This window comes from Rhinatrema bivittatum, chromosome 4, assembly GCF_901001135.1.
Source record: "Rhinatrema bivittatum chromosome 4, aRhiBiv1.1, whole genome shotgun sequence".
NCBI lineage: Eukaryota > Metazoa > Chordata > Amphibia > Gymnophiona > Rhinatrematidae > Rhinatrema > Rhinatrema bivittatum.
Window position 1 is genome coordinate 441,765,890 of NC_042618.1, and position 24,095 is coordinate 441,789,984.

Sequence of the window (24,095 nt, forward strand, 5' to 3'; positions counted from 1 at the left end):
AGAATTTCAGATGCGGGAGTGTCCTTGAGAACGGTTCCGAACCATTCTGCCGAAGGTGGTGTCGTCATACCACTTAAATCAGTCAGTGGAGTTCCCGTCCTTCCCAAGTTTGGATCCTAGGGTGCCTCGGGCTAAAGAGTTACGATGGTTAGATGTAAAACGTGCTTTATTGCAGTACCTGAAGGTCACAAACAGCTTCTGCTTGTCAGATCATCTCTTTGTGCTGTGGAGTGGTGCCAAAAAGGATAAGGCATCACGAGCCACAAATGCGCAGTGGTTGAAAGAGGCTATTAGCTCTGCGTATATCTGTCAAGGTTGCCCTGTTCTGCAGGGGCCATGGGGTGTATTCTATCCATTCTCAGGCAGCCTTCTTTTGAGAGTGTCAGTAAGTTTCACCACAGGAGATCTGTAGAGTGGCTTCTTGGAAATTGTTGCACACTTTTGCCAGGCATTACAGTTTGGATGTCCAGGCCCCATAGGCTTTGGTGAAAGTGTGCTTCGAGCAGGACTCTCGGTCCCACCCTGTTTAGGGAAGCTTTGGTACATCCTAGGAGTCTGGACTGATCTGGGTACATCTAGAGAAAGGAAAATTGGTTCTTACCTGCTAATTTTCATTCCTGTAGTACCACAGGTCAGTCTAGAGTCTCACTCACTGGAGGAAAAGGAATATTAGAGAGTCCACTGGATTGGTTTTTGTGATTACTCTGAAGAATGGCACAGGTTTTTGTTAGTCCTACACAGGGTTTTGTGTGGGTGTGGATTTCAGTTCCAGGTTTCCTCTTCCCACTGCTTGTTCAGGGGAGGTTAGTTAATCAAGGTGTTGGTTTTGTTTCATTTCTGGCTTGGCACAGTTCAATACTGAGGGACTGCAAGTGGCACCTCATGTTAAGTGTCAGTAAAACTCTCTCCGTCTCCATCTGCTAGAGGGGAGGCAAACCCCAGGAGTCTGGACTGATCTGGGATACTACAGGAACGAAAATTAGTAGGTAAGAACCAATTTTCCTTTTATCCTGATCCACAAAATCCCCACTTTAAAAATGCCTCCAGCTTCTTCCTCCCTGCCAAAACTTGATTTTGATGACTTATAAAGCAATCACAATTTAAAGCATCTTGAGGATGGGTGCCAGAGGCTAACAATCAAATAAAATTACCCCAACATGCCACTCATCTTTTTAAAACTTGAGTCATTTCAATCATACTGATCCTACAATGACCTCTGCTAGCAATTAACAGTTTATTGCAATTTCTGTACTTGCATTCTTTCTTGTACATCCACTTATGCTGTAATACATTAAATAATTTCACACTGAAAAAAAAATTACAAAACTTTATTAAACAAAACAAAAAAAACCAAAACTAGCCTTAGCATACAAGATAAAGAATATTGATGTCTCAGCCTGAAATATACAAACTATTGTTGAATATTTTCAAGGTGTTATTCTCTCATTTCTCCATCCTCTTCTTCTTCTTCTACACCTCTGATATACAGAACATTGTTACATCTGCAAATAGAACAGCATTTAAATGTTCAGTGTGTAATACCAAATGGGAATTAGCACTAGCTAAGGGCCTGATTTTCTAATTTTTGTTCCCATGGATACTGAATGAGAGAAAAGCCCCAGTGAACTGGATCCTAAATATTTTTCCTTTTGCTGTTCTCGAAACTTTAATGCCACCTCTCCAGGCAGCTTGCTTCTATTCCTCCATATTTGAAATAGGTATACATCTTTAAGGCAGTACCCTGCTTCTAACAAATCTCCTTCCCAAGCTTACTTCAGCTGTCTGGGCTGGGTTCATCAATTCACAGGGAGGGTTGATCACCACTCATAAAAATGTTTAAAATTTATAAGAAAACCTTAATGTGAACGGATTCAAATAAATACAATTTCTCAGAGGACAAGATCTCGCAGGTGGGTGATGTTAGCCAACCAATCCCGACTGATGAAGTTTACTACAACGTTTCTAGAAACTTTGGCTGTCCTGTATCACAGATGTTGCATGGGACCCCTGAGTTCTAGTTTTTCCACACAGCCTAAGTCTCAGGGTCTTAGTCTCTCACTAAGAGCATTTCTTTTCACATGTTTTGTTGCAAGACCTTCTCACATTCTCTTTAGGTTCACTAGATAGGTTTTCCTTAATCAAGTTAATTTTCATTGTTTTTCATTATCTGCTGTGTGCAAAACCAGACTAAATACCAACTTATTTCCAGCTCAGAGTGAGTAGTTCTAGGGATACACCTACAGATCTGAAGACTACTCTTAACAGGAGGCATGAACAGGTCTCCTCCACAGGAAAGGAGAAAGTCTCCTCTGAAGGAATTCTCCTTTGCCAATTTTGAGAAAAGGGCAAAGAACATGTTACCCCCCCCCCCAAAAAAAATTTAAAAGAAAAGAAAAATGACCTTGTTGCAGCCAAAAATACTTCTGCCTGTTGGCAATGTTTTTTCTGGATTTTTTTTCATTAGGGACAGCTTTGTACCTTAGGGCTTCACAATCTTTGAGGGCTATAGCATTGTGCATGACTTCGGAGAAAGCAAAAGTTGCTTATTTGTAGCATGTGTTCTCAGACAACAGCAGAATGCAAGTCCTTGCAGAACCCAACTACCTCTCCTTAGAGTTGATTTGATTCAATATTAGCTATTTTAAAAACTGAGGGGGCTCCGTGCAACATCCATGACTCAGAACAGCATGCTCACACTCAGGGGAGCATGCCAAAGGTTCTAGAAACTTCACCAGTTAGGCTCCATCAGATGATGTCATCAACCTGGGAGGACCTACAACTTTGTCCTTTAACACATGCTATAGGTAAGCATTTTTTATTTTATTACACATGTTCTACTTAAGATTCTTCCTCTGCCAATTTCAAGGGCATAAAGATAATTCCAAACTACTTCTATTATATTGACAATATTTGATGCCTCTTAAGTAGAATATGCCCTATTATGCATTTTTCTGCAGTATGGAGGTTATAGAAGAAAACATTATATGCACTTTTACCTTATCAAAACTTCACCAAGATGTCCAGACAACGCACCATCTATGTATTCTTCTGTGTTTGCAAGCTTTAGAAAAAGAAACACACAGCCTTGAAATATAGGACTTCGGAAATACTGAAATGTATTATCTACAGCAGCTACTGTATCTGGTGCAAGTTTTGAATCATGGTATAACACAGATATATGGATTTTACTGCTTACAGACATCTGCTAAAAAGTAACATGGTCCTCTCTCAAGGATCCCAGTGGAGGTACAAATTCTACACACAAACAATTTCTAAATGCACAGAGGATCTCCTCATACCTTCCCCACCTCCCCAACTAATACATCTCTCGTACACAAGTCTCCATTCCATCAATCCCCTCTCACCACACTTCCACTGCCACCAAACCAGGCCGGCAGTCAGAAGAGAGCAGCAGCATCTCAAACCACATCCTTTTCCTCTACACCTGCAAGAACTGTGCTTTTTCCCTGTGGAAAAGCATATAACAAAGCAGCCACACAATATGGATGACATCATCCAATGACACCAAGTTGGCCTTCATTCTGTCCTAGCCCAGAAATTTATTTGCGTTTCTTCTGGGCATATGCCGGAGTTCCCGTGCTAATATCACGTCCTCCCTCAGTCTAATTTTGTCTGCTTTATTAACAGCAGACATTCTCTTCTCTCACATCAGCCATATTTATTATTTTAAAAAAAAAAAAAAAAAAAAGAAAAATTTCTACATAAAAGCCAGTACATCTCAAGTCAACTCTGGAATCTTATGTGGAAAGAAAGGGGAAAAGCCCTATGAAATCTTGTTGAAAATGCCAAAATAAAATGGCTTCAGCAGACCAGCATAACTGATGCCTTTGATGCTTAGGCCCAGAACATGACCGCATGTCTAGCAGCCCTTACGACAGAACATTCCTGAGGGCACTGGTATGTTGAGACCTCAAGCTGAAATATGAGCTAGAAGGCACCTTGGCGCACAAGAGGTCTAATCATCATAAGAAAAGACAACTATCCCATCAATGGACATTTCAACTTCTAAAAGATCAGGGGGAGGACATCAAGGGGCTAGATGGAGAAATTACTACTTACCTGATAATTTCATTTTCCTTAGTGTAGACAGATGGACTCAGGACCAATGGATTATGCACCTCTGCCAGCAGATAGAGACGGAGCAAACTGATGTCACAGTATATATACCCCTGCAGTAACATCAGCCTGCCAGTATTCTTTTCAAAAGCAACTGTGGACAGTCCAGCAAAAAACTTGATTAAAAAAACAAACTATTACTGTACTCAACCAACAGGAAACACTGAACTCAGGCAATGAATGTAGGTACCCCAATCTAGGGACTGGATGAACACTTACCAGTAATCCCCTGGAACACATAGCCACACAGGAGGACCATTAACACAATCATTTGGCAATCAAGGGTGGAAAGCTGAGTCCATCTGTCTACACTAAAGAAAATGAAATTATCAGGTTAGTAGTAATTTCTCCTTTCCTAGCATGTAGACAGATGGACTCAGGACCAGTGGGATGTACCAAGTTACGCCTGAATACAGTGAGAGGCTGCCCGCAATCCAGTCAATACCGCACGTGCAAAGGTTGCGTCCTCTCTGGCCTGCACATCCAGATGATAATACCTGGAAAAAAGTGTGCAAGGAGGACCACGTTTCAGCTCAGCAAATGCCAATGGGAGAAGACAATCTAACTTCCGCCCAGGACGCTGCCTGAGCCCTAACCTGGAGTAGGCAAAGGCTTTTCAGCATCCACATGCGCAGCCGTGACTACCTCCTTAATCCAGCAAGTTATTTTAGCCTGCAAAGCTGGTTCGCCCTGCTTAACTCCATCATGAAGGGCAAACAGATGACCAGTCTTTCAGAAAGGTTTAGAAACCCCCAGATACCTCACGACATCTCTCGACATTCAAGGGACGCAACAGGTGATATTCTTCCGCATCTCTTTCCTTATCCAAGAACAGCAGGGAAATGGGCTGATTCAAGTGAAAATCCAAGACCACTTTTGGCAAAAAGGAAGGAACAGTACGCAGCTGTATCATTCCTGGAGTCACTCGAAGGAACAGCTCCCGGCAAGACAAGGCCTGCAGCTTGGAAATTCAATGCGCAGAAGATACTGCCACTAGAAACTCTGTTTAAGGACAATAACCTCAAGGAAAGGCTACGCAGTGGTCAAAATGTAGGGCCCGCCAAGAAATCCAACACCCGGTTAAGCCTCCACAAGGGTACCAGTAACTGCAAGGGAAGGCGAAGATGCTTCACTCCCTTCAAGAAACGGGCCACATCAGGATGAGACGATAAGGATTCACCATTTACCTGGCCCCTGAAACAGGCAAGAGCCGCAAACTGTACCTTCAAGTATTTCACCCATCCTGCAAAAATTCCAAAATGAAAGGGATCTTAACCAAATGAGGAAGAAAACGTTGATCCTCACACCAAGCCTCACTCACCAACCAAACCCACACATAGGAAGTGGAGAACTTTCAAGCTTGCAGCAAAGTGGCAATAATCGCAGAAGAATATCCACACTCCAACAAACGAGCCCTCTCAAGGGCCATACAGTAAGACAAAACCAAGTCGGATCTTTGTGAAGGACAAGCCCCTGCTGCAACAGATTCTGGTGCAGTGGAAGATAAAGGGGGTGTCTCTACCATGAATCTTGGTCCAGAAGACCATGGTATGCAGATCTGCAAATTTGGTGCCACCAGAAGCACCATCCCCCTGTGGCCTTCGATCCTGCAAACTATGCTGCCCAATATGGGCCATGGGGGAAAGGCATATACAGCAGCTTGTCTTCTAGCCAGACCTCAATGAGAGCATTGATACCGAAACTACCTCAGATCTCCCCTGCGGCTGACGAATCTAGGAACTTTCGCATTGCGAGAAGTCGTTAGCAGGTCTAGGAAGGGAAGGCCCCAGCGATTCACTATCAGCTGAAATGCCTCACCCACAGCATCACTTCCAGGGTTGCCAACATCAAACCAAGTACCTGTAGATAGGACCAGACTGTCAGGTGTATAATGTTCACCAAAAGATGCACCTGCGATAACTTCTAAATCTGCACTTCTGGCAGGAAAACTTTGCCCTGCCTCATGTCGATCAAATGCCCAGATATTCCGATGACTAAGATGGCCGAAGACTGCTCTTGGCTAGGTTCACCACCCAACTGAACTCCTGCAACAGGGAGATCACCTTGCGGGTCACTAGGCGGCTCTCTTCCAGAGATCTGGTGCAAATCAGCCAATCGTCCAAATATGGGTATATTAGGATTCCATCCTCTCTCAATTCTGCTGCCACCACCACTATAACCTTGGAAAAAAAGATTCTGGGAGTGGTGGCTAGACCAAAAGGCAGCGCCTGAAACTGATAATGGTGCCCAGACACCGCAAAATGCAGAAAACGGTGCTGCAAACAGATAGGAATATGGAGGTAGACCTTGACAGATCCAGGGAGGTCAGAAATTCCAACTGCACAGCCATTATCACTGAGCCCAAGGTTTCCATGCGATGAGTCACCCACAAAGGATGGTCAAATCCTTTGAGATCCAGGATGGGACGAAAGGAGCTCTCCTTCTTGGGCACAACAAAATTAATGAAATATTGCCCGGTACTTTCTTGAGATGTAGGTACTGGAACCACGGCCCTCAGAATGAGAAGTCTTGACAGCGCAGTTTCTACTGCCTGCTTTTTTTTTTTTTTTTTGCAGGGAGTGGCAAGGAGACACTACGAACACATCCTGAGGAACACTGCAAAATTCCAGCGCATATCCTTCTCGTATCACCTCCAGGACCCACCTCTGATAAAAGAATGAGGTATCTCCCTATCTCTTGTTCCTGAGGGTGGGTCGGCAAACTTTCATTGTGAAGCTTGGGAGGATCCGCTAACTGAGCCCACGCCTCACTTGGACCATCTGAGACAAAAGGACTGAGACCTGCCGAAAGGTCGGGTCCTCTTAGGGACGAAACTGCTTGGAACCCCTGAGATGAACCCTCGTACTAAAGAGGCGCTGCAACTGCTTCTTATCCTCCGGCAACCAAGGAACCGGGGATTTGCCCCACTTACTGGCTAGTTTTTCAATTCGCTCCCAAACAAGAACGAGCCTTTAAAAGGCAATGTCATAAGATTAACTTTGGAAGTTGCATTGGCCAACCATTTTTGCAGCCATAATTGATACTGGGCTGCTATTACTAAAGCCACTCCTCTAGCTGAGGTACGAACCAAGTCGCAGCCCGCATGTGCTAAAAAGGCTGTGGCAGGTTCCATAACTGCTCTGGAATTCACTCCACAATCATCAACCTGAGAGAGAAGCAGACAAGAGCGAGCCACCAAGGAATAACAGGAAGCTATCTGCAATGCCATTACCACTTCTTCAAAGGCTTAAGAATGGCCTCAATTCTTGTATCATGCACATCCTTCAAAGCCGCACCACCCTCCACTGAGATAATTGTCCACTTAGAGATGGTAAAGACAAGCGCATCCACTTCTGGAAAACGCAGACGCTCTCTCACCACTAGATCCAAGGTCAGACTCCCTTTGAAATTTGCCTCCGGGGCATCTCATTCAATTATCAATCAATTCTTGAATGGCTTCCATAACAGGGGGAAAAAAAACCCAAGAGGCTTTATGCAAAGAAACCAAACTGGGATTTTTCTTTGGAATCTGCTCCAGGAACTCCCAGCATTTTCAATGTCTAGGAAATCAGGGCCGGCAGTTCATCTCTAAGAACGAACCGCAACAGTTCTATACAGTTCCAGTCCTAAAGAAATTTCCCCATTTTCCAGGGTCAGGATCTGCCTCATCATTGCCATTCGGATTCCTGTCAGGAATACCTGCAGCTAACTGGGGTGTGCTTTGGCGCATAAGCATAGTGCCGGAAGGAGAGAAGCCACCGCTGAGGGTCTGACATGACAGGACTCTGGGCAGGGCTGAGGACTGCGCCTCAAGAAACGATTGCAATCCTTGAGAAAAAATTTTACCCAAGAAAAGGCAGAAGGATCCATGCAAAAACCAGAAGGCACTTGTGTGGGATCACCTGAGCTGCCATCCCCTGTGGAGGAACCAGTCAAGGGAGTTCCAAGGTCAGGTCCAGACAAGTCCTTAACCAAGCTTAGTAAAATCAGAGAAAATTCTCCCTGAGCCTCTAAGCAGCGCTGATATGTTAGAGGGCACTCCAGGCTGAGATGCCCGAATGACAAGAACACAGAGAAAGGCACTTAGGTTTCTTGGTCACCGGCACCATTAGTTCATCAGTACGCTTAACAGGTGACCGAAGATGCGTGTCCAGCCGATTTGTGCTGAAATAAATTTAAACGCACAAAATTGCGGGTGAATTTTAGATCGCCCACGCAAAATACAAGGGTTATGTGCATGGATGAGCCTTGCACGCGCCGATTTTAAAATGGGCCCGGCTGCACGCGTAACCTCAGTTACGCACACAAGAGCAAGCCTCAGCAGAGGGACAGTTTGGGGGGGTGGCCATTTGCCGCTGTGCTGGGAGATCGCACGCCAGCAGCCTGTCAGTGTAAGTTCTGAAACAATAAAAAAAAAAGATAGGAACTCTTAAGGGGGTCAGGAAGGAGAGGGGAAGAGGGGTAGGAAAGTTCCCTCCCAGCCGCTCCTTAATTGGAGCGGACTAGGAGGGAACTAGGGAAGGCCGCGATGTGTTACTGTGCGAAAATTGCAATATTTCACACACACACACCCCCCCCCTGCCCTGGATTTTATAACATGTACGCACATGTGTTATAAAATTGTGCATCCATGTGGGCACACGTATATTTTTAAAATCTACCCCTTTATGCACACAGACGTTAGACGCCTAAGTCGATGCACTGCAAAACTAAGTGCACTGTCACCACGCCAAACCTGGATGCACAACAGATATGTGTTAGAATGTGCACACAGGTAGCGCACCCAAAAGAAAATGGGTGCATAATTCGGATGCACTAACAGTCCTGTAGAGAGCAGCCGAACGCACAGAAAAGCGCACAAAAACCTTGCCGTGGAATATCACATGGTGCACAGGAAAAAGCTTAACAGCGGGGCCTAACCCACCAGGCTGCCCAGTCCCCTTAACCCCATGGGAGTCGGAACTGAGCACGGAGACCGGAGGAAGTCCCATAGAACCCCTCTACTCTGTCTTTCCTTTTTTTAAAATTATCTGAGCTCAGCCCTTCCTGGCTGAGTATAGAGACAGTCTCCAGCTGCAGGGGGAGAGGGCATCTGCCATCACTGTCACGGTCGGCTTCCCGCACCCACTGCCTTTAAGCTATACAATCAGCTAAGTCCATGCCAGCTGAAAACCAGCTACTGGACCAAGGCACACATCTGAGGGATCACGGAAATCATCTCAGGAATTTTCAACTGGGGGAGGGACCATATTATGCTTCTTCCCAACTGCGAGCCTTGTTGGCCTGTCACAGTACAAGCTCTATCAAACAGCGGGTGCTATTGGAGCAAGAAATGATTGGGGGGGGTGCAGTTATCTGCCTTACCATGACAACCACGAAATACTTGATTCTGAAAATGCATTCCATATTCTTTACATACTTTGGAAATCTAAATTAATTGGTAATTCTGCATATTTCTCGCGCTCACATTTGTTTCATAATATTACTTTTCCAACATGTTTCGCTACCTCAGCATTTGAAACTTGGAAAGTTCATGGTATTTCTAGTATAAATCATTTAATTGTTAACGGCACTCTAATACTCTCGGACGCGCTCTCTCATACCTACAAAATGGAAAAGGTGAACTACTTGGAATATGCCCAGATTAGGCACTTTATAACAACACAGAGAGCTGCCCATATTTGATTGGGTAAATCTATGTTTGAAAATTGTGACCATTAGATAAATTGAAAGGCTTAATTTCCAAGGTCTATGGTCTTCTCAATGGAAACTTAATGGATACATTTTCACATATCAGAAATTGGGAAAGGGATTTAGGAGGTAGCTTAACTCTGGAGGACTGGGACTCCTTATATTCATGTGCCAGCAAATGCTCCATTTCCACTACTTTGAAAGAGAATTGTTACAAGTTGTTAATATTGCTGGAATATGACTCCAAGTAGACCACCACGTTTTCTCCTGTTAGTCTTCAATGTTGGAGAAATTATGGGAAAGTGGATACATTTATGCACACACGGTGGGATTGCGAAGCAGTAGCAATTTACTGGCAACAGATTATGATTGGCTAATTGTGAAGTTCGCTATGAATTACTTACTCTGCTGGTGTTGGGTCTCGATAATCCACAACAGCGATTCTGTCAACAAGTCTTCTTAACAGCCACATGGGAATTAGCCAGGCATTGGAAGAGAGTGTTGATATACCTTCTTTTTCCATAGTGCTTAATCGTCTATCTACGCATTACCATTTGGCTCATTTAACAGCCCTCCGAAATAACTGTTTGGCCTCATTTATATAAGGTCCCTCATGGGGACCTTATATAAAATGGAGAAATTCCCAGGGCTTAGATGTCTAATTTTGTAACTCTCTCTGACATTTTTCTTATTGCTAATTCCGTTATTTTTTGGCTTCATCTACTCTCTTTACTGATGGCCTTTGTATTATTCTATGGTAATTCTGGGCTGTGATGATTATTTAATTTTTATGTATTGTATTGTACTAAGAATAGTGCACACCAGTGACTATGCACGCATGCTTCAATGTACTATAATTGATTTTTGTCATATGTTTCCTATAACACCACATTATGCTATTCATATGATTGTTTGAGGGAAGGTGAGTTAGGGGGATTTACCATATCATATAATGCAGGGTGGATATATGTTGGTTTCATTTGACTTTACAATGGTTCCAGTTGTTTGCATCCAATAAAAACTTTTAAATTAAAAAAAAAACCCAAAAAAAACCTCATGCTTATTCATTAAGGCTATTCGGAAAAATGACTGGCTGGAAAGGCCAGTAGGACCAGTTTGAGCACCCCTATACTAGGAGACAGGTTAAGCTATCAACTTGGAAGTACACGAGTGGTCATGCAACACCACACTACACTACCTCTCTGAGCTTTGGGGGAACACCAACCATAAACCTCTTCGCATCACAAACTACAGCAGTACTGTGACAAGAGACCAGCCAACCAAGCACTGGCAATAGATGCATTTACTATACCACGGAGCAAAGCCCTAACATGTGTGCTCCCTCTGATACCCTTAACAAGAATAATTCTCAAATTAAGAAAAATGACAAAAAAAGAATGATCAATAGCCCCATTTTGGTCACGCCAAAAATGGTTCCATGGGTACACAATAGCAACGCCTATCTGATTACCATTAATATCAAACCTCCTGACTCATTACAGAGGAACAGTTCTCCATACCAACCTCCATTTCCTAGCACTAAGAACATGGATATTGAAAGCAAACTAATTCAGAGACTTTTGGTTGCCACAAGAAGTGAACAAAATATTACTGGCAACAAGGAAACCAATCATGAGAAAATCCTACAACTGTAAACAGACCAGGTTTAGTCACTAGTGTTAAACACATAAGATAGATCCTATTTCCTGTGATATCCCAGTTTTGCTAGTTTAAAGTCTAATTCAGTAAGACTATATCTGAGCACTATTGCCTCTTATCAATATGAAGGTCAATTTCCTAATCATTCAATAACTTCCAAAAGTATTAAGAGTCATTACAATTGAAAACATCCATTTAAAATGCCACCATTGCATTGGAATCTCAATACTGTGCTCCAGCTGTTAATGAAGCTGCCTGATGAGCCTATGGCAAAAGCAGATTTGAAATCCGTATCAAGAAAAACACTTCCCGATAGTCATAACTTTGGCTCAGAGTGTAATGAACCTACCCTCCGTATACTCAAATATTTAAAAATGGAGTAATATTACACATTCATCTCAAATATATACCAATTTCATCTAAACCAAAACGATTGCATTTTCCAAAGCCACATCCAACATCAGAAGAACAGGCTTTCCATACACTGGACTGTAGAAGGGCACTTTTTTCTACCTAGAGAGAACTAAATCATATAGGAAGTCAATACAACTATTCATAAAATGCAGTAACAAGTGGAATATTGTCTAGATCAGCGATTCTCAACCAGTGTGTCGCAGCTCCCGGTGTCCCACTGCCCCGGTTGTGCTTCCCCGTTTCCTGCCCCCGTGTAGGCCAATCGGAAGCCTCCTCCTTTTTACCTGCCAGTGGGAGTAGAAAGAAGGGAGGAAGCTTCTGATTGGCCGGTGACATAGCATAGGTCGGAGTGGGGGTGTGGAAGCGAGGCTGCCACGGGAGCTCATCCCCGTGGCAGTGAAGAGGAAGCCCGACCCAGACGAATCAAGACGCCATGGTGGTGAAGAGGAAGCCCGACCCCGACGAAGCAAGGCCACCACGGGAGCTCATCCCTGTGGCAGCAAAAAAGAAGTCCCGCTGGAGTAAAGCCGCGGCTGAACTGGAGCCCATCCCTGCAGCGAAAAAAGAAGAGGTTTGGCGGTGAGGCCCGAAGCACGCATGCGAGAATGAGAGTGTGGGTGCCTGGGTGTGAATGGGTGCGAGAGCATGCGTGTGTGATTGAGAGACAGTGGTCAGGGAGGTGATGTATTTCTAGGTGAGAAAGAGAGATTAGTCATGGGGACTAATTTGGGGTAGGTGTGTGTGTGTGAGCGAGTGACTGGTTGTGGGCCCTAAGAAGAGGATCGTGAAGACAGAGCTTCAGTAGCTGCTGCTGCTTCTGGTGTGTGCTTTTGGCCTGCAAGAGAAAGGAGTAGGAGAGTTGCTGGAGATGGTAAGTAAAGGTAGCTTTTTAAGTTTATTTTTCTTGATTGACTGCCATTTTAATTATTGGGTATTATGCAATCTGTTTTGAAATATGTAATTGGTATTTGGACAATTTTTAATAATTTTTATGAGTTTTAATTGTTTGACATTATTCTGTTCATCAGCTGTTTTGAAACATTAGTATAGTTTTACAATTATTTCTGCATGGGGTTCTATAGCAGCTTGGCTTATTCTGTTTTCCTAATAAGAAGTAGTGTTTAGGCCTAGTTTATTATTTGTAGTGTTATGTTTTCATAGATAGGGTTATTACTGTTGGAGTGCAGGCCATAATGCAGGTGTAACTTTGTGCGGGTTAGTTTGTGTGCGTTATTGCAGATCCTGGGACTATGTTAGATGCTGTATTTGTTTCCATTTCTCCAAGTTTGCACTGCATGCAGAGTATCCTTTTGGTTTTCTATTCCAGTTTCTGTCTCCAAATTTATATTGTGGTCTTTCTGTCCTTGGTGAAGGTTGGCTTTGTGTGTGACCAAGGTGAGGTATTTTACTAGCATGTAGGCATTTGTATCACTTATTTGTTGTGTTTTCTCAATAGGATATGCATTAGTGGCAAATTACTGTCTTTTCATAAGGAGGGCTATTGTGCCTGGTAGTAAAGGGAGTTTGTTTTGCTTTTACTGAGATGTCATCAGAACCAGAATATCTTTTTTTGCATGGTGAGCTGTACGGGTAATGACCTAGTTCTGTTCTAACCCATTGTCGGGGGTCGAGGGGGTTCCCATGGATGCAGCGTGTATGTTTACATATAGCCCCGTGACTGTCACATGTTCAGTGTGTCACTTATGTGAGAACCATCTGTCAGGTGTGTCCCAGCCGATAAAAGATTGGGAACCACTGCTCTAGATCAATGGTGTCTGTAAGAAATCCCAGATAGACCTCCACTAGGGAGAAATGAGGCTGTTGCTAACTGTGATTAGCTGAGTTGCTACTAGGAAAGGAACAGTGGGGCCTATTATGGCCCTGAAAACTTCACATTGCTGCAGATCAGGAGGCGGCGGCACAGAGAGGGACTGTTTTCACCCATTAGAAACTTCAAACCGTTTGCTAGACCCACTCAATTAAGAAGACAAGAATTTATTAAATTAAGACCTCAAGTGGTGGCTTTAGGCTACACATTTGTATTAAGATATCCTTGTAGATGCCTTATTAAAGGTAAAGGAGAGAATTTTGCATTTACTGCAGTAGAACAACTCAAATCTTTCTTAAATGCTAGAAATGTAACCACAGTCCCACAGCAACTAAATTCAGGCAATCATTAAAGTATAACACCACTATAAAACGTTAAGCCAGTTATTCCTTGTTAGTTCTTGCAAATACTCCCTTAAGAATCTGGCCCTATCCTCACAAACTAGTTTCCTTTGAACGGCATATATGTTAAGATGTAATTTTTGAAGGTGTAGAAATGAATGTTTAATTTCTTATGCTTTTCTGTTTTTCTTTTCCTGTAAAGTATGATTTATAAATACTTTATGAAAATCCAATAAATTGTGAATTAAAAAAAAAAGAAAAGAAACTTCAAACCGCACTGCTGCCTATTTAGCTGCACTTTGTGAGGAAGAGAGGAGCAGACTGCAGCTGTCAGAACCTTTGCAGCCTCTACTGAATGCAGAGGAAAGCTGGGTTATCACAGTGGTGAGAAACATCTCCCACTGGCCTGCCAGAGAGGAAAGGAGAGCTGCACCGTACCGAAAGAGTGAGCAGAATGGCTCAAAGGAAGAAAGGAGAACATGGGACTGGGGTTGACAATATGAGTGGAAAAACAGAGGGGAGAAGGAATGAAGAAAAAAATGGAGGTCAAAGAGAGAGACAGGAATCCATGACTGACCTAGTTAAGGAGAACAAGAATAGATGAGAAGGAGAGGATCCCCGGTAATCATGCTGGACAGAGGAAGGGATAGAAGACCCCCACACTCCAGGAGTAAAGAATGGAAACGATCACCCTCAGGGATCAAGGAGAAGGGAGGGAGGATGAGAGAACAGCCAGATGTGGTTATTTAGGTGGACACACAGACATGAAGATCTCATATGCCTTTTTCCCTTTGAAAAGGAGGCTATTGTTTTGCATCTTCTAAAATATAAAATTATTTCGACGCTATCATTTTCTGTATGTTTGTAAGAATCATATATATACACACATATACACACACTTGTGTCAGTTGATCAGAACAGTGGAAGATGCACTGTGCATAGACAATATGCTCTGTTTGCAAAGCCCTGTCACACAGGCAGAGGCACACAGGCTATTATTGACCAGACAACCTGAGTAATGCAGAGTGCTGCAAAGCCCTGTCTTGCACACTCCCACGCACAGAGACAGGCAGGCATTGGCGCACACACATAGGCGTACTTAAGTTCACCCACACTGGCTCGCACATTCACACACAGACACCCACATGCCAGCACACAAAGGCAGAGGCTTCACACACACAGGTGCATGCTCAGGCAGGCACATGCATACACAGTCTGTTATAGTCCAGATTATCCGAGCAACACTGGGCACTTTTTGCTAGTAAAATATAAAAGAAACAGGTTAAAAGGGGGTCAGTTTTCAGGGAGGGTAAGTTCCAAACTCCTGTTTACCCACGTTAAAAGGCCCTTTGAAAATTACTATTCCTCACCACTGAGGATAAGATTATCTACGCTCTGAACAGCATACATACTTTTACCTGCAGAGGGGAAAAAAGGAGCAAGGCCAGTGTTCTGTCCCCAGCAGTGGGTACATGTTTGTATCTGTACATACTGTAGTTTAACTGTGTTTAGTGCAGTCCTCCTGTCTGAGGATCCTTGATACTGAAACATTATTTGTAACCCATGATAAAAGTCTGTGAGCCTGCCTTTAAGAGGAGCCTTTGCCCATAAGAGAAGCTCCCTCCCCCCTCCACTTTCTCTCACTATCGGAAGAGCTTGAATGCCCCTCAATCTAACTTGAGTCTTCCTAAGTGCCTTATAGGCTCAAGGGACTGCCTTTCATGCTTCACCTGCGTCACATGGTTCTTAGGCTCGCTGCCATTGGACCTTGCTCCCCTGCCCCTAGCTTGTGGAGGCGTTTCCTCTAGCAGCTCTCGATGAGAGCTCAGTCTTGCCCATGCTTTCTTCTGAGCCAGCAGCGCTCTGTAAAAACCTGTGAAACAATAGGGTTTTTACCTTTTCTCTTACTGCCTTCGTCTGAAGACTAAATCAGCCTCATATCCCTCAAGCTTCCTACCTCTACCATAAACCAACTCCTGCAACATAAAAGACTCCCTTCTCCCTCCTGCTACCCTGTCTCCAGTTACCAAAGATCTTTGCCTTGGGGCTTACGTTTGAGATGCAACAATTGTGAGTAGAATTTACCTATACAATAAATAGTTTCAAACGTAAAGAATCTTTGTCTTGAGGACTGATTGGAGAAAAGGTTTAGCTGCCTGGATGGCAAACTCGGATGTCTGTCTGATCCAGAACAGCTAATTTGGGGTTGACAAAAGTACATGCAGAGAATTTAAATTTTGAATTCCTCATGCAAATTTTCACACATATACCTTAGACCTGCTTCAAAGCAAATGAAAAATATACAGAACAAAAAGTACTGGCTTTCTCTCGCCAGCCCGTTTTCAAATGGAAACGCTATGGGCAGTTTCCCTTTGAAAATGTAGAGTGCAGATCTGCAGGTACCAGTGCTGATTTTCTGCCAGCTCACACCGAGTTGTATTTGTTTTCTTTTCCCCATTGCGGCTGAAATGTAAGAGAAATCAGGGAAGCAAACCAATTTGGCAGTGCAATAATAATGGGAGATTTCAATTACCCCAATATTGACTGGGTAAATGTAACATCAGGACTTGCTAGAGACAAAGTTTCTGGATGTAATAAATGATTGCTTCATGGAGCAATTGGTTCAGGAACCAACAAGAGAGGGAGCCATTTTAGATTTAATTCTTAGTGGAACGCAGGATTTGGTGAGAGGCAACGGTGGTGGGGCCACTTGGCAACAGTGATCATAACATGATCAAATTTAAACTAATAATTGGAAGGGGGACAATAAGTAAATATGAGGCTCTAACACTAAAAACTTTCAAAAGGGAAACTTTGATAAAATGAGGAAAAATAGTTTAGAAAAAAACTGAAAGGTGCAGCTGCAAAGGTTAAAAGTGTTCAACAGGCTTGGACATTGTTTAACAATACAATCCTAGAGGTGCAGTCCATATGTATTCCACACATTAAGAAAGGTGGAAGGCAGGCAAAATGATTACAGTCATGGTTAAAAGGTGAGGTGAAAGGCTATTTTAGCCAGAAAAACATCCTTCAAAAATTGTAAGAAGGATTCATCTGAAGAAAATAGGATAAAACATAAGCATTGTCAAGTTAAGTGTAAAACATTGATAAGATAGGCGAAGAGAGAATTTGAAATGAAGTTGGCCATAGAGGCAAAAACTCATAATAAAAACTTTTTTAAATATATCCAAAGCAAGAAACCTGTGAGGGAGTCAGTTGGACCATTAGATGACCGAGGGGTTAAAGGGGCTCTTAGGGAAGATAAGGCCATTGCAGAAAAACGAAATTAATTCTTTGCTTCCGTGTTTACTAATGAGGATGTTGGGGAGATACCAGTTCCGGAGATGGTTTTCAGGGATGATGAGTCAGACGAACTGAACGAAATCACTGTGAACCTGGAAGATGTAGTAGGCCAGATTAACAAACTAAAAAGAGTAGCAAATCACCTGGAGCGGATGGTATGCATCCTAGGGTACTGAAGGAACTCAGAAATGAAATTTCTGATCTATTAGTTAAAATTTGTAACCTATCATTAAAATCATCCATTGTACCTGAAGACTGGAGGATGGCCAATGTAACCCCAATATTTACAAAAGGCTTCAGGGGCGATCCGGGTAACCAAAAACCAGTGAGCCTAACTTCAGTGCCAGGAAAAATAGTGGAAACTATTCTCAAGATCAAAATCGTAGAGCATATAGAAAGACATGATTTAATGGAACACAGTCAACACGGATTTACCCAAGAGAAGTCTTGCCTAACAATTCTGCTTCATTTTTTTGAAGGGGTTAATAAACATGTGGATAAAGGTGAACCGGTAGATGTAGTGTATTCGGATTTTCAGAAGGCATTTGACAAAGTCAGTCATGAGAGGCTACTACGAAAACTAAAAAGCTCCCTATGAGGAAAGGGCTGAAGAGGTTAGGGCTGTTCAGCTTGGAGAAGAGATGGCTGAGGGGGGATATGATAGAGGTCTTGAACGAGTAGAAGTGAATCGGTTATTTACACTTTCAAATAATAGAAGGACTAGGGGGCATTCCATGAAGTTAGCAAGTAGCACATTTAAGACTAATTGGAGAAAATTCTTTTTCACTCTACACACAATAAAGCTCTGGAATTTGTTGCCAGAGGATGTGGTTAGTGCAGTTAGTGTAGCTGGGTTCAAAAAAGGTTTGGATAAGTTCTTGGAGAAGTCCATTAACAGCTATTAATCAAGTTTACTTAGGGAATAGCCACTGCTATTAATTGCATCAGTAGCATGGGATCTTCTTAGTGTTTGGGTAATTGCCAGGTTCTTGTGGCCTGATTTGGCCTCTGTTCGAAACAGGATGCTGGGCTTGATGGACCCTTGGTCTGACCCAGCATGGCAATTTCTTATGTTCTTATGAATCCCTCCCTCCTCCCCCCCAGAAAGTTGAAGACTGAGGGAGTGGATGGACTGAAGAAGGATGCACAGGAACTTCCACACATGCAGAGAAACGACTTGAAGTTTCTGGGCTAATTAAAAATAAAGGCAGACTCTGTGCCATCAGATAACATCACTCATCTCATGTGGCTGTTTGTTCTGTTGTCCACAGAGAACACCTGTTACAGGTAAGCAACTTCACTGAACTGTATAGGATAACACAGCACAGTGCAGGTCAAGTCAGACTCTCAGCGGCAGCAGAGAAGCAATATAGTAGCCAAAAAAAGAACTAAACCATCTTGTCTGCTCCACTATCCCACTACAATCAGACCACAACATCTCTTCTTATCTGGGGCAGTTTCTAATCATCTTCCTCACCTTTACTCCACTTCTCAGGTAGATAAGAATACAAATTTCCCATTTAGTTCACACTCTGCATCCCTCCCAGAGATGCTACTGCCTCCTACCAGCCTGCATCAAGGTTATGGGCTAGAGATGCATACCCTACCCCTCACTCCAACCCATCTCAGTTTCCTGTCATTCTGAGAGGACCAGGCAATCTCCCAGTAGGGGCCAGATTTTGTGATACCTGCCGCGGAATTACAGCAAACCAAGGGTTTGCTCATAAAGTAGTTGTACTTATGTCCTATAATAGCTATATAACCATCATATCATAACTTTATGGGCCTCCTGAGATGATCCAGTTTAAGGGATACAGTCTATTTACAGTTTATTCTAAATGAACAAGCTCTGGTCAGCTCTTCCCCCCCATGCCTTCCTCCGTTCTCTTAGTACAGTAATATCTGAAGTAAATTTTTACTTAAGAGTATTATTTTAGATATGTAGTCTGCCTCATTCATAAAAAAATGTATGCTCTAAGTGAATAACAGACAAAAACTACATACAGTAATCACATAAAAACACAACCATATGTCCTGCCTGAAAATTACAGCAATGATCTCAAAAGCATACCTGCATGTTCATGTATCCGTCGACAGATACCAAGTACCCTTTGTACTCCATACCCCACTTCAGCTTTACCATTACTGGCTTACCAGTCAATCCATTGAGGAAAGGCTTAGGGTTTAATGGTAAACTCTGAAAAACACAAATGAAATGGGTGAATAATGCGGAGTAAAATAAAGAGTAAACACAGGTAGACTATTACTGTCCAAGTCTTCATACATGCAGATTCTTCTACTATATTTAAAAAACAAAATTCCCACACAATGAAAGAGAGACAAGCATTGTTCACCACTGTATGCAATTAAAGAATCTCTCTACCTATTTTGGCTTTAAAGCAAATCACAGTTCCACTCATGAACGTCTGGGAAACTCAGGAAATACCCAGAACAAGTGACTTGTATATCTTTTATGATTCTGCATCAACCGGATCTGCTGGCACTTTGAAACTGCTTTTAAATCTTAACTCCCAATTTTCCATCTTACAGCCTTATTGATTTTAACCATTTTCTTAATAAATGAAATTCCCAGAATCCGATTTTGCCATGTATATATCTGTCTTGATTAGACTGTAAGCTCTACTGTGAAGGGACTGTCATGTTTTTGTACCACACTGCATTCATCAAGTAGCACTACAGAAGTGATAAATAGTAGTAGCAACAACTGACTCATGCTAAGTATTTGGATACAGGTTTTTGTCTTCCACAGGATACTGCTCATCACAGTCATGTCATGACACTGTGCAGGGGCTTAAAAATCCTAGGTGCCTAAAATTTAAGGCCTGGCTGAATTCAGTACCTGGGCCAGATACAGGCACCACTGTTAGAGTTGGGACTCAAGTGGAGAGGTGAGAAAGGGAGGAGGAGGACAGAAAGGCTAGATGGAAAGGAAACAGCAAAAAAAAAAAAAAAAAAGGCAAAACAAAGAAAAATAAGCAAACCAAAAAAAGAAAAAAAGTTGCAAAGTGTTGTAAACAATTCTCCCCAATACTTAAGTTTTCAAAACTTTTTCCACCCCTGACACTGAAGCAATGGGAAACAGCACCCTAAATAAAGTTGGCACAGCAAAAAAATGTACCTTCAATTCAGGGAAGCAGCATCTGAAAATGCATTTGATTAGTTTACAGATGCTATTCTGCAAGCTGAAAATACAGTCTTGGCCAAACTGATTAATAAATATCCTGTAACCTCCAATCACACTAATGTAAAACATTACTTAAAATATTAATTTGGCCTGTTTCTGGGCTTTGATACCCCAAGTTCTATTCCTAAGCCTCCTTTTCATATTGTTCTAACATTTTCCCATATACTTTTACATTTTAAAAAAGTACCTTTTTTATGATAAGAAACCCAGCTTCTAAAAATCTTACCTCTTCTTCAGGTTTTCATAATATTTTTTTTAACAGATGGTTTAATTTTTAAAGAATTTCCTAGCTTCAACGACAGGGGTGAAGAAAAAAAGGATTCGCAATCACAAGGCGAGGAGTAGCTGGCTTGTTACGGCGGTTACTACCCCAAACCAAATGTGCCTGATACTTCACTTTCGATGCATATCCAGCATGGCTCTCTGCTTCAACGGCAGGGGAGAAGAAAAAAAAAAAAAAAAAAAACCCAACAAGGGCTGTACAACATAGTCTAGGTAAAACAAATAAGCATGGGTGTAGCTTGCTTATCGCGGCGGTTACTGCCCCTACTACCCCTAACTAATCAAGCTAGATATTTCACTTGGATGCAGCTCCATCACTGCTCTCTACATTAATGGTGGGGGTGGAAGGGGAATAGAACAAGGAGCTAAGAGAAACAGATAAGAATGAGAGAAAAAATGTGTGAGGCTTGCTGGGCAGACTGGATGGGCCATTCGGTCTTCTTCTGCCGTCATTTCTATGTTTCTATGTAATTTCTTCTGCTTTCACAATGGCTTTAACTTAATTGCTTCCCCAAGGAGACAGCATAATTCCTCCCCCCCAATATCCAGATTCTCAAAAGAAGAGAACCACCTCAGCTCATTCTGCAAGCCCAATTATTGAATTTTAGCCAAACCCTAAAATTATGCTTTTCATCAGGGTGTCTGCAGGAGGCTCTATTAGCACAGCAGCACCTGGATCACTTCCATACATGATAAAAGTAACTTAAAGATTCCCTTTCATAAAATGTAAATAAAAACACTTTTCCAGGAGCATAACCATCAGAATGAAAAAGGTGAATCAAGTTTAACTGGCAACTGAAAAGTTGGCTGTTTTAAACTTCACAATTGCAGGGACCAGCTTTTAATGGGTGTGACTACTCAGGATGCCATGCATGAGTGGGCATCACTATGTCTACACCACCAGTCCCTCCCCCCACATGCTTTTTCGCCTCATGGCTGCAGCCAGTTTGAGCCTGATGTTCTTCCATGTGGTGAGTGCAGAAGGCGGGCACAGTGGCACAAAACTTGGTTCCTGCTGCAAAATGCAGGAAATGCATGCACAAGCCACTGCCACAGCTGCAGAAATTAAAATGCTTTGTGAGTGCTGTATCCGAGCTGCTACTAAAGGAGACTTGGAACACTGTGCCAAACCGCCACCATTCTGTCTGTGATGGTGAGCACAGGAAGAGCATGCTAGAATAGGAGGGGAAGAGATGAGAAATTCTCAACATAAAAAGTGCCACCGCTAGGTTAAATCAATGGTCTATCAAGTGTTCCAGCAACAAAGTCTACAAATGCTGCTAGGCAGTTGGGAGGGAGTACTGGGGGGTAGGAGAAATTGGGTGACTGAGCATTGTAGGAAAACAGCAGAGAAGTGGATGCGGGCATTGTGAGTAAAAAGGGATGGGAGGACAAGAGAAAGCAGGAAAGAGCGAGAAGAATGCCGAGCTGAAACAGCTACTGGCAAAATGTATCAATTTCAGTTTTCACACAGGGTGCTAGTTAACTTACAGGCAATCCACCAACCACTATTATCATTAATCCAAGGCCTACTGCTTGCTGGTGGAAGGAAATTTCGCCAACACTTCAGCTCACTTTATCATCTATATTCTGCTTTTCAGTACTGTTAGGTATTTCCCTATACCCACAGGACTCACAATCTAAGGGGCCGATGCAATACAGTGGGCTCAGCCGAGCACACTGTTTAACCCACAGTTGGATGCTGGTTGTGTAGGCGCTGGTTGTGTAACCTAATCCCCTTATGCAATAGAGAATTAGCGTCTCTACAACACGCGTCCAACGCTCCTGTAATCTAATAGCACTCATGCAAATACAAATGCATGTAAGTGAGGCTATTATTTATTCACTCCCAATGCAAAAAGAAAATGTGCGTCCGGAGCAGGCGTTAATTTCTGAGCACTTCCAAAAGTTGTACAGAACATACTGCTTTTCAGTTCCTCCGCAGACTTTAATATTTAACAATATTAAGTTGGAGGAATGAAAATTTTTTTAAAATATTTTTTTTAAAGCACCAGTGATCAGGTTCGGGAAACGGACGCTCAGGTAACCAGCATCCGTTTCCTGAAACCATGACTGTGCGCAGATTAGAAAAACGGGCACCGATAAATTCGGCATCCATTTTCTAAACCGACGGAAGCTGTGGACAGCCCAACACTCCTGGCTCCGGCTGTCAAGGAGGCGCTAGGGGCACGCAATCAACCCTAGCACCTCCTTGACAATGTGACCCCTAATTTAAATATTGCATGGCACCCCCAGGACAGGTACCTGGGGGCATTACATCAGTTCCTAAGTTTGTACTTGAGGAAAGGAAAGGTAAAGTGACTTGCCCATGGTCACAAGTATTGGCAGTGAAGCTACTCCTCAACTCCTTGTTTTTTGCAACGATTTGTACAACGCGTGCGTAATAAAGAAAAGACAAAAATGGGCCTATTTTAAAACACACTTATCAAAACATTACATTGTCTTTAGTCTCAATTTGAATACTATGTGCTCAGAGAACAGTAATGCCCTAGCATCTCTCCAGTCCGCTCGGCCCCCGCACAAGCTCCTAACATCACCATCTTCCTCAGACAGTGCCTGTTCTGAACGGCGGGAGTCCGAGCCACAGCGCGGGACACCAGCACCTCACTGGTTTAGCAGAGATTCCGAGGCCCGAACGGACGGCTGCGTCCATGCAGTCTTCGCACTTACCATGACGCTGGCGCGGTTACCTTCTCACAGGAAAGTGGGAAAGCAAAAAACTAAAATTGCGCCGAAGGCAAAGGGACCAGAAACACGCCGCCTAAGCGTTCTGCGAAAAATGGCGATTCCCACGACGTCATCATCCTCTCTTCTCATTGGGAGGCTTTAGAAGACGTCACCCGGCCGCGCCGGAAATGGAGTGACTGCTGCGGTACTGGCAGTATCCTCTTCTGTTCGCGCTGGCTCTGTGTATGTGGTCGTAGTAGGGCGTGATGGTGGCAGGTCAGGGACTTGTTCGTTGAAACGAGGGCTTTAATTTAGCGGGAAGGTCCAGCTGTTTTGTGCCATATGTTTTTAATACTGATGAATATCCCGTGTTTTGTAATAGAACTGGTTTTATTCATTTTTCTAGTTTAGAATGAGACAACCAGCCACCGCCATACGGTATAGGTAGGCTGAGCCAGGCTAGGGTTCACTTTGTTGCAGCCACTTGTAGCTCCAGTTTCACTAAGACTAGCTGTATTATTAATCCATAGATACAATGTGCCATATG

At 43.0% G+C, this 24,095-nt stretch overlaps 1 protein-coding gene across 1 annotated transcript; it reads right to left on the reverse strand.

The window, feature by feature from the left end:
* Positions 1 to 1,310: 1,310 nt before the first annotated feature.
* SNRPF (small nuclear ribonucleoprotein polypeptide F) lies at positions 1,311 to 23,785 on the reverse strand. The gene is made up of 4 exons (XM_029601578.1): positions 23,552 to 23,785; positions 19,445 to 19,570; positions 2,997 to 3,061; positions 1,311 to 1,502 (listed from the first exon to the last, which is right to left on the reverse strand). Exons 1-4 carry the CDS (start codon positions 23,552 to 23,554, stop codon positions 1,436 to 1,438), a joined length of 261 nt encoding a protein of 86 aa, XP_029457438.1. The 5' UTR covers positions 23,555 to 23,785; the 3' UTR covers positions 1,311 to 1,435.
* Between the last annotated feature and the right edge of the window lie 310 nt (positions 23,786 to 24,095).

Coding starts and splice junctions, on each gene's coding strand:
- SNRPF (XM_029601578.1), bottom strand. Junction 3,062..19,444: donor ACGGATACATGAACATGCAG/GTATGCTTTTGA, acceptor CTTTTTCTAAAG/CTTGCAAACACAGAAGAATA. Junction 1,503..2,996: donor CTTGGTGAAGTTTTGATAAG/GTAAAAGTGCAT, acceptor TTCTATTTGCAG/ATGTAACAATGTTCTGTATA.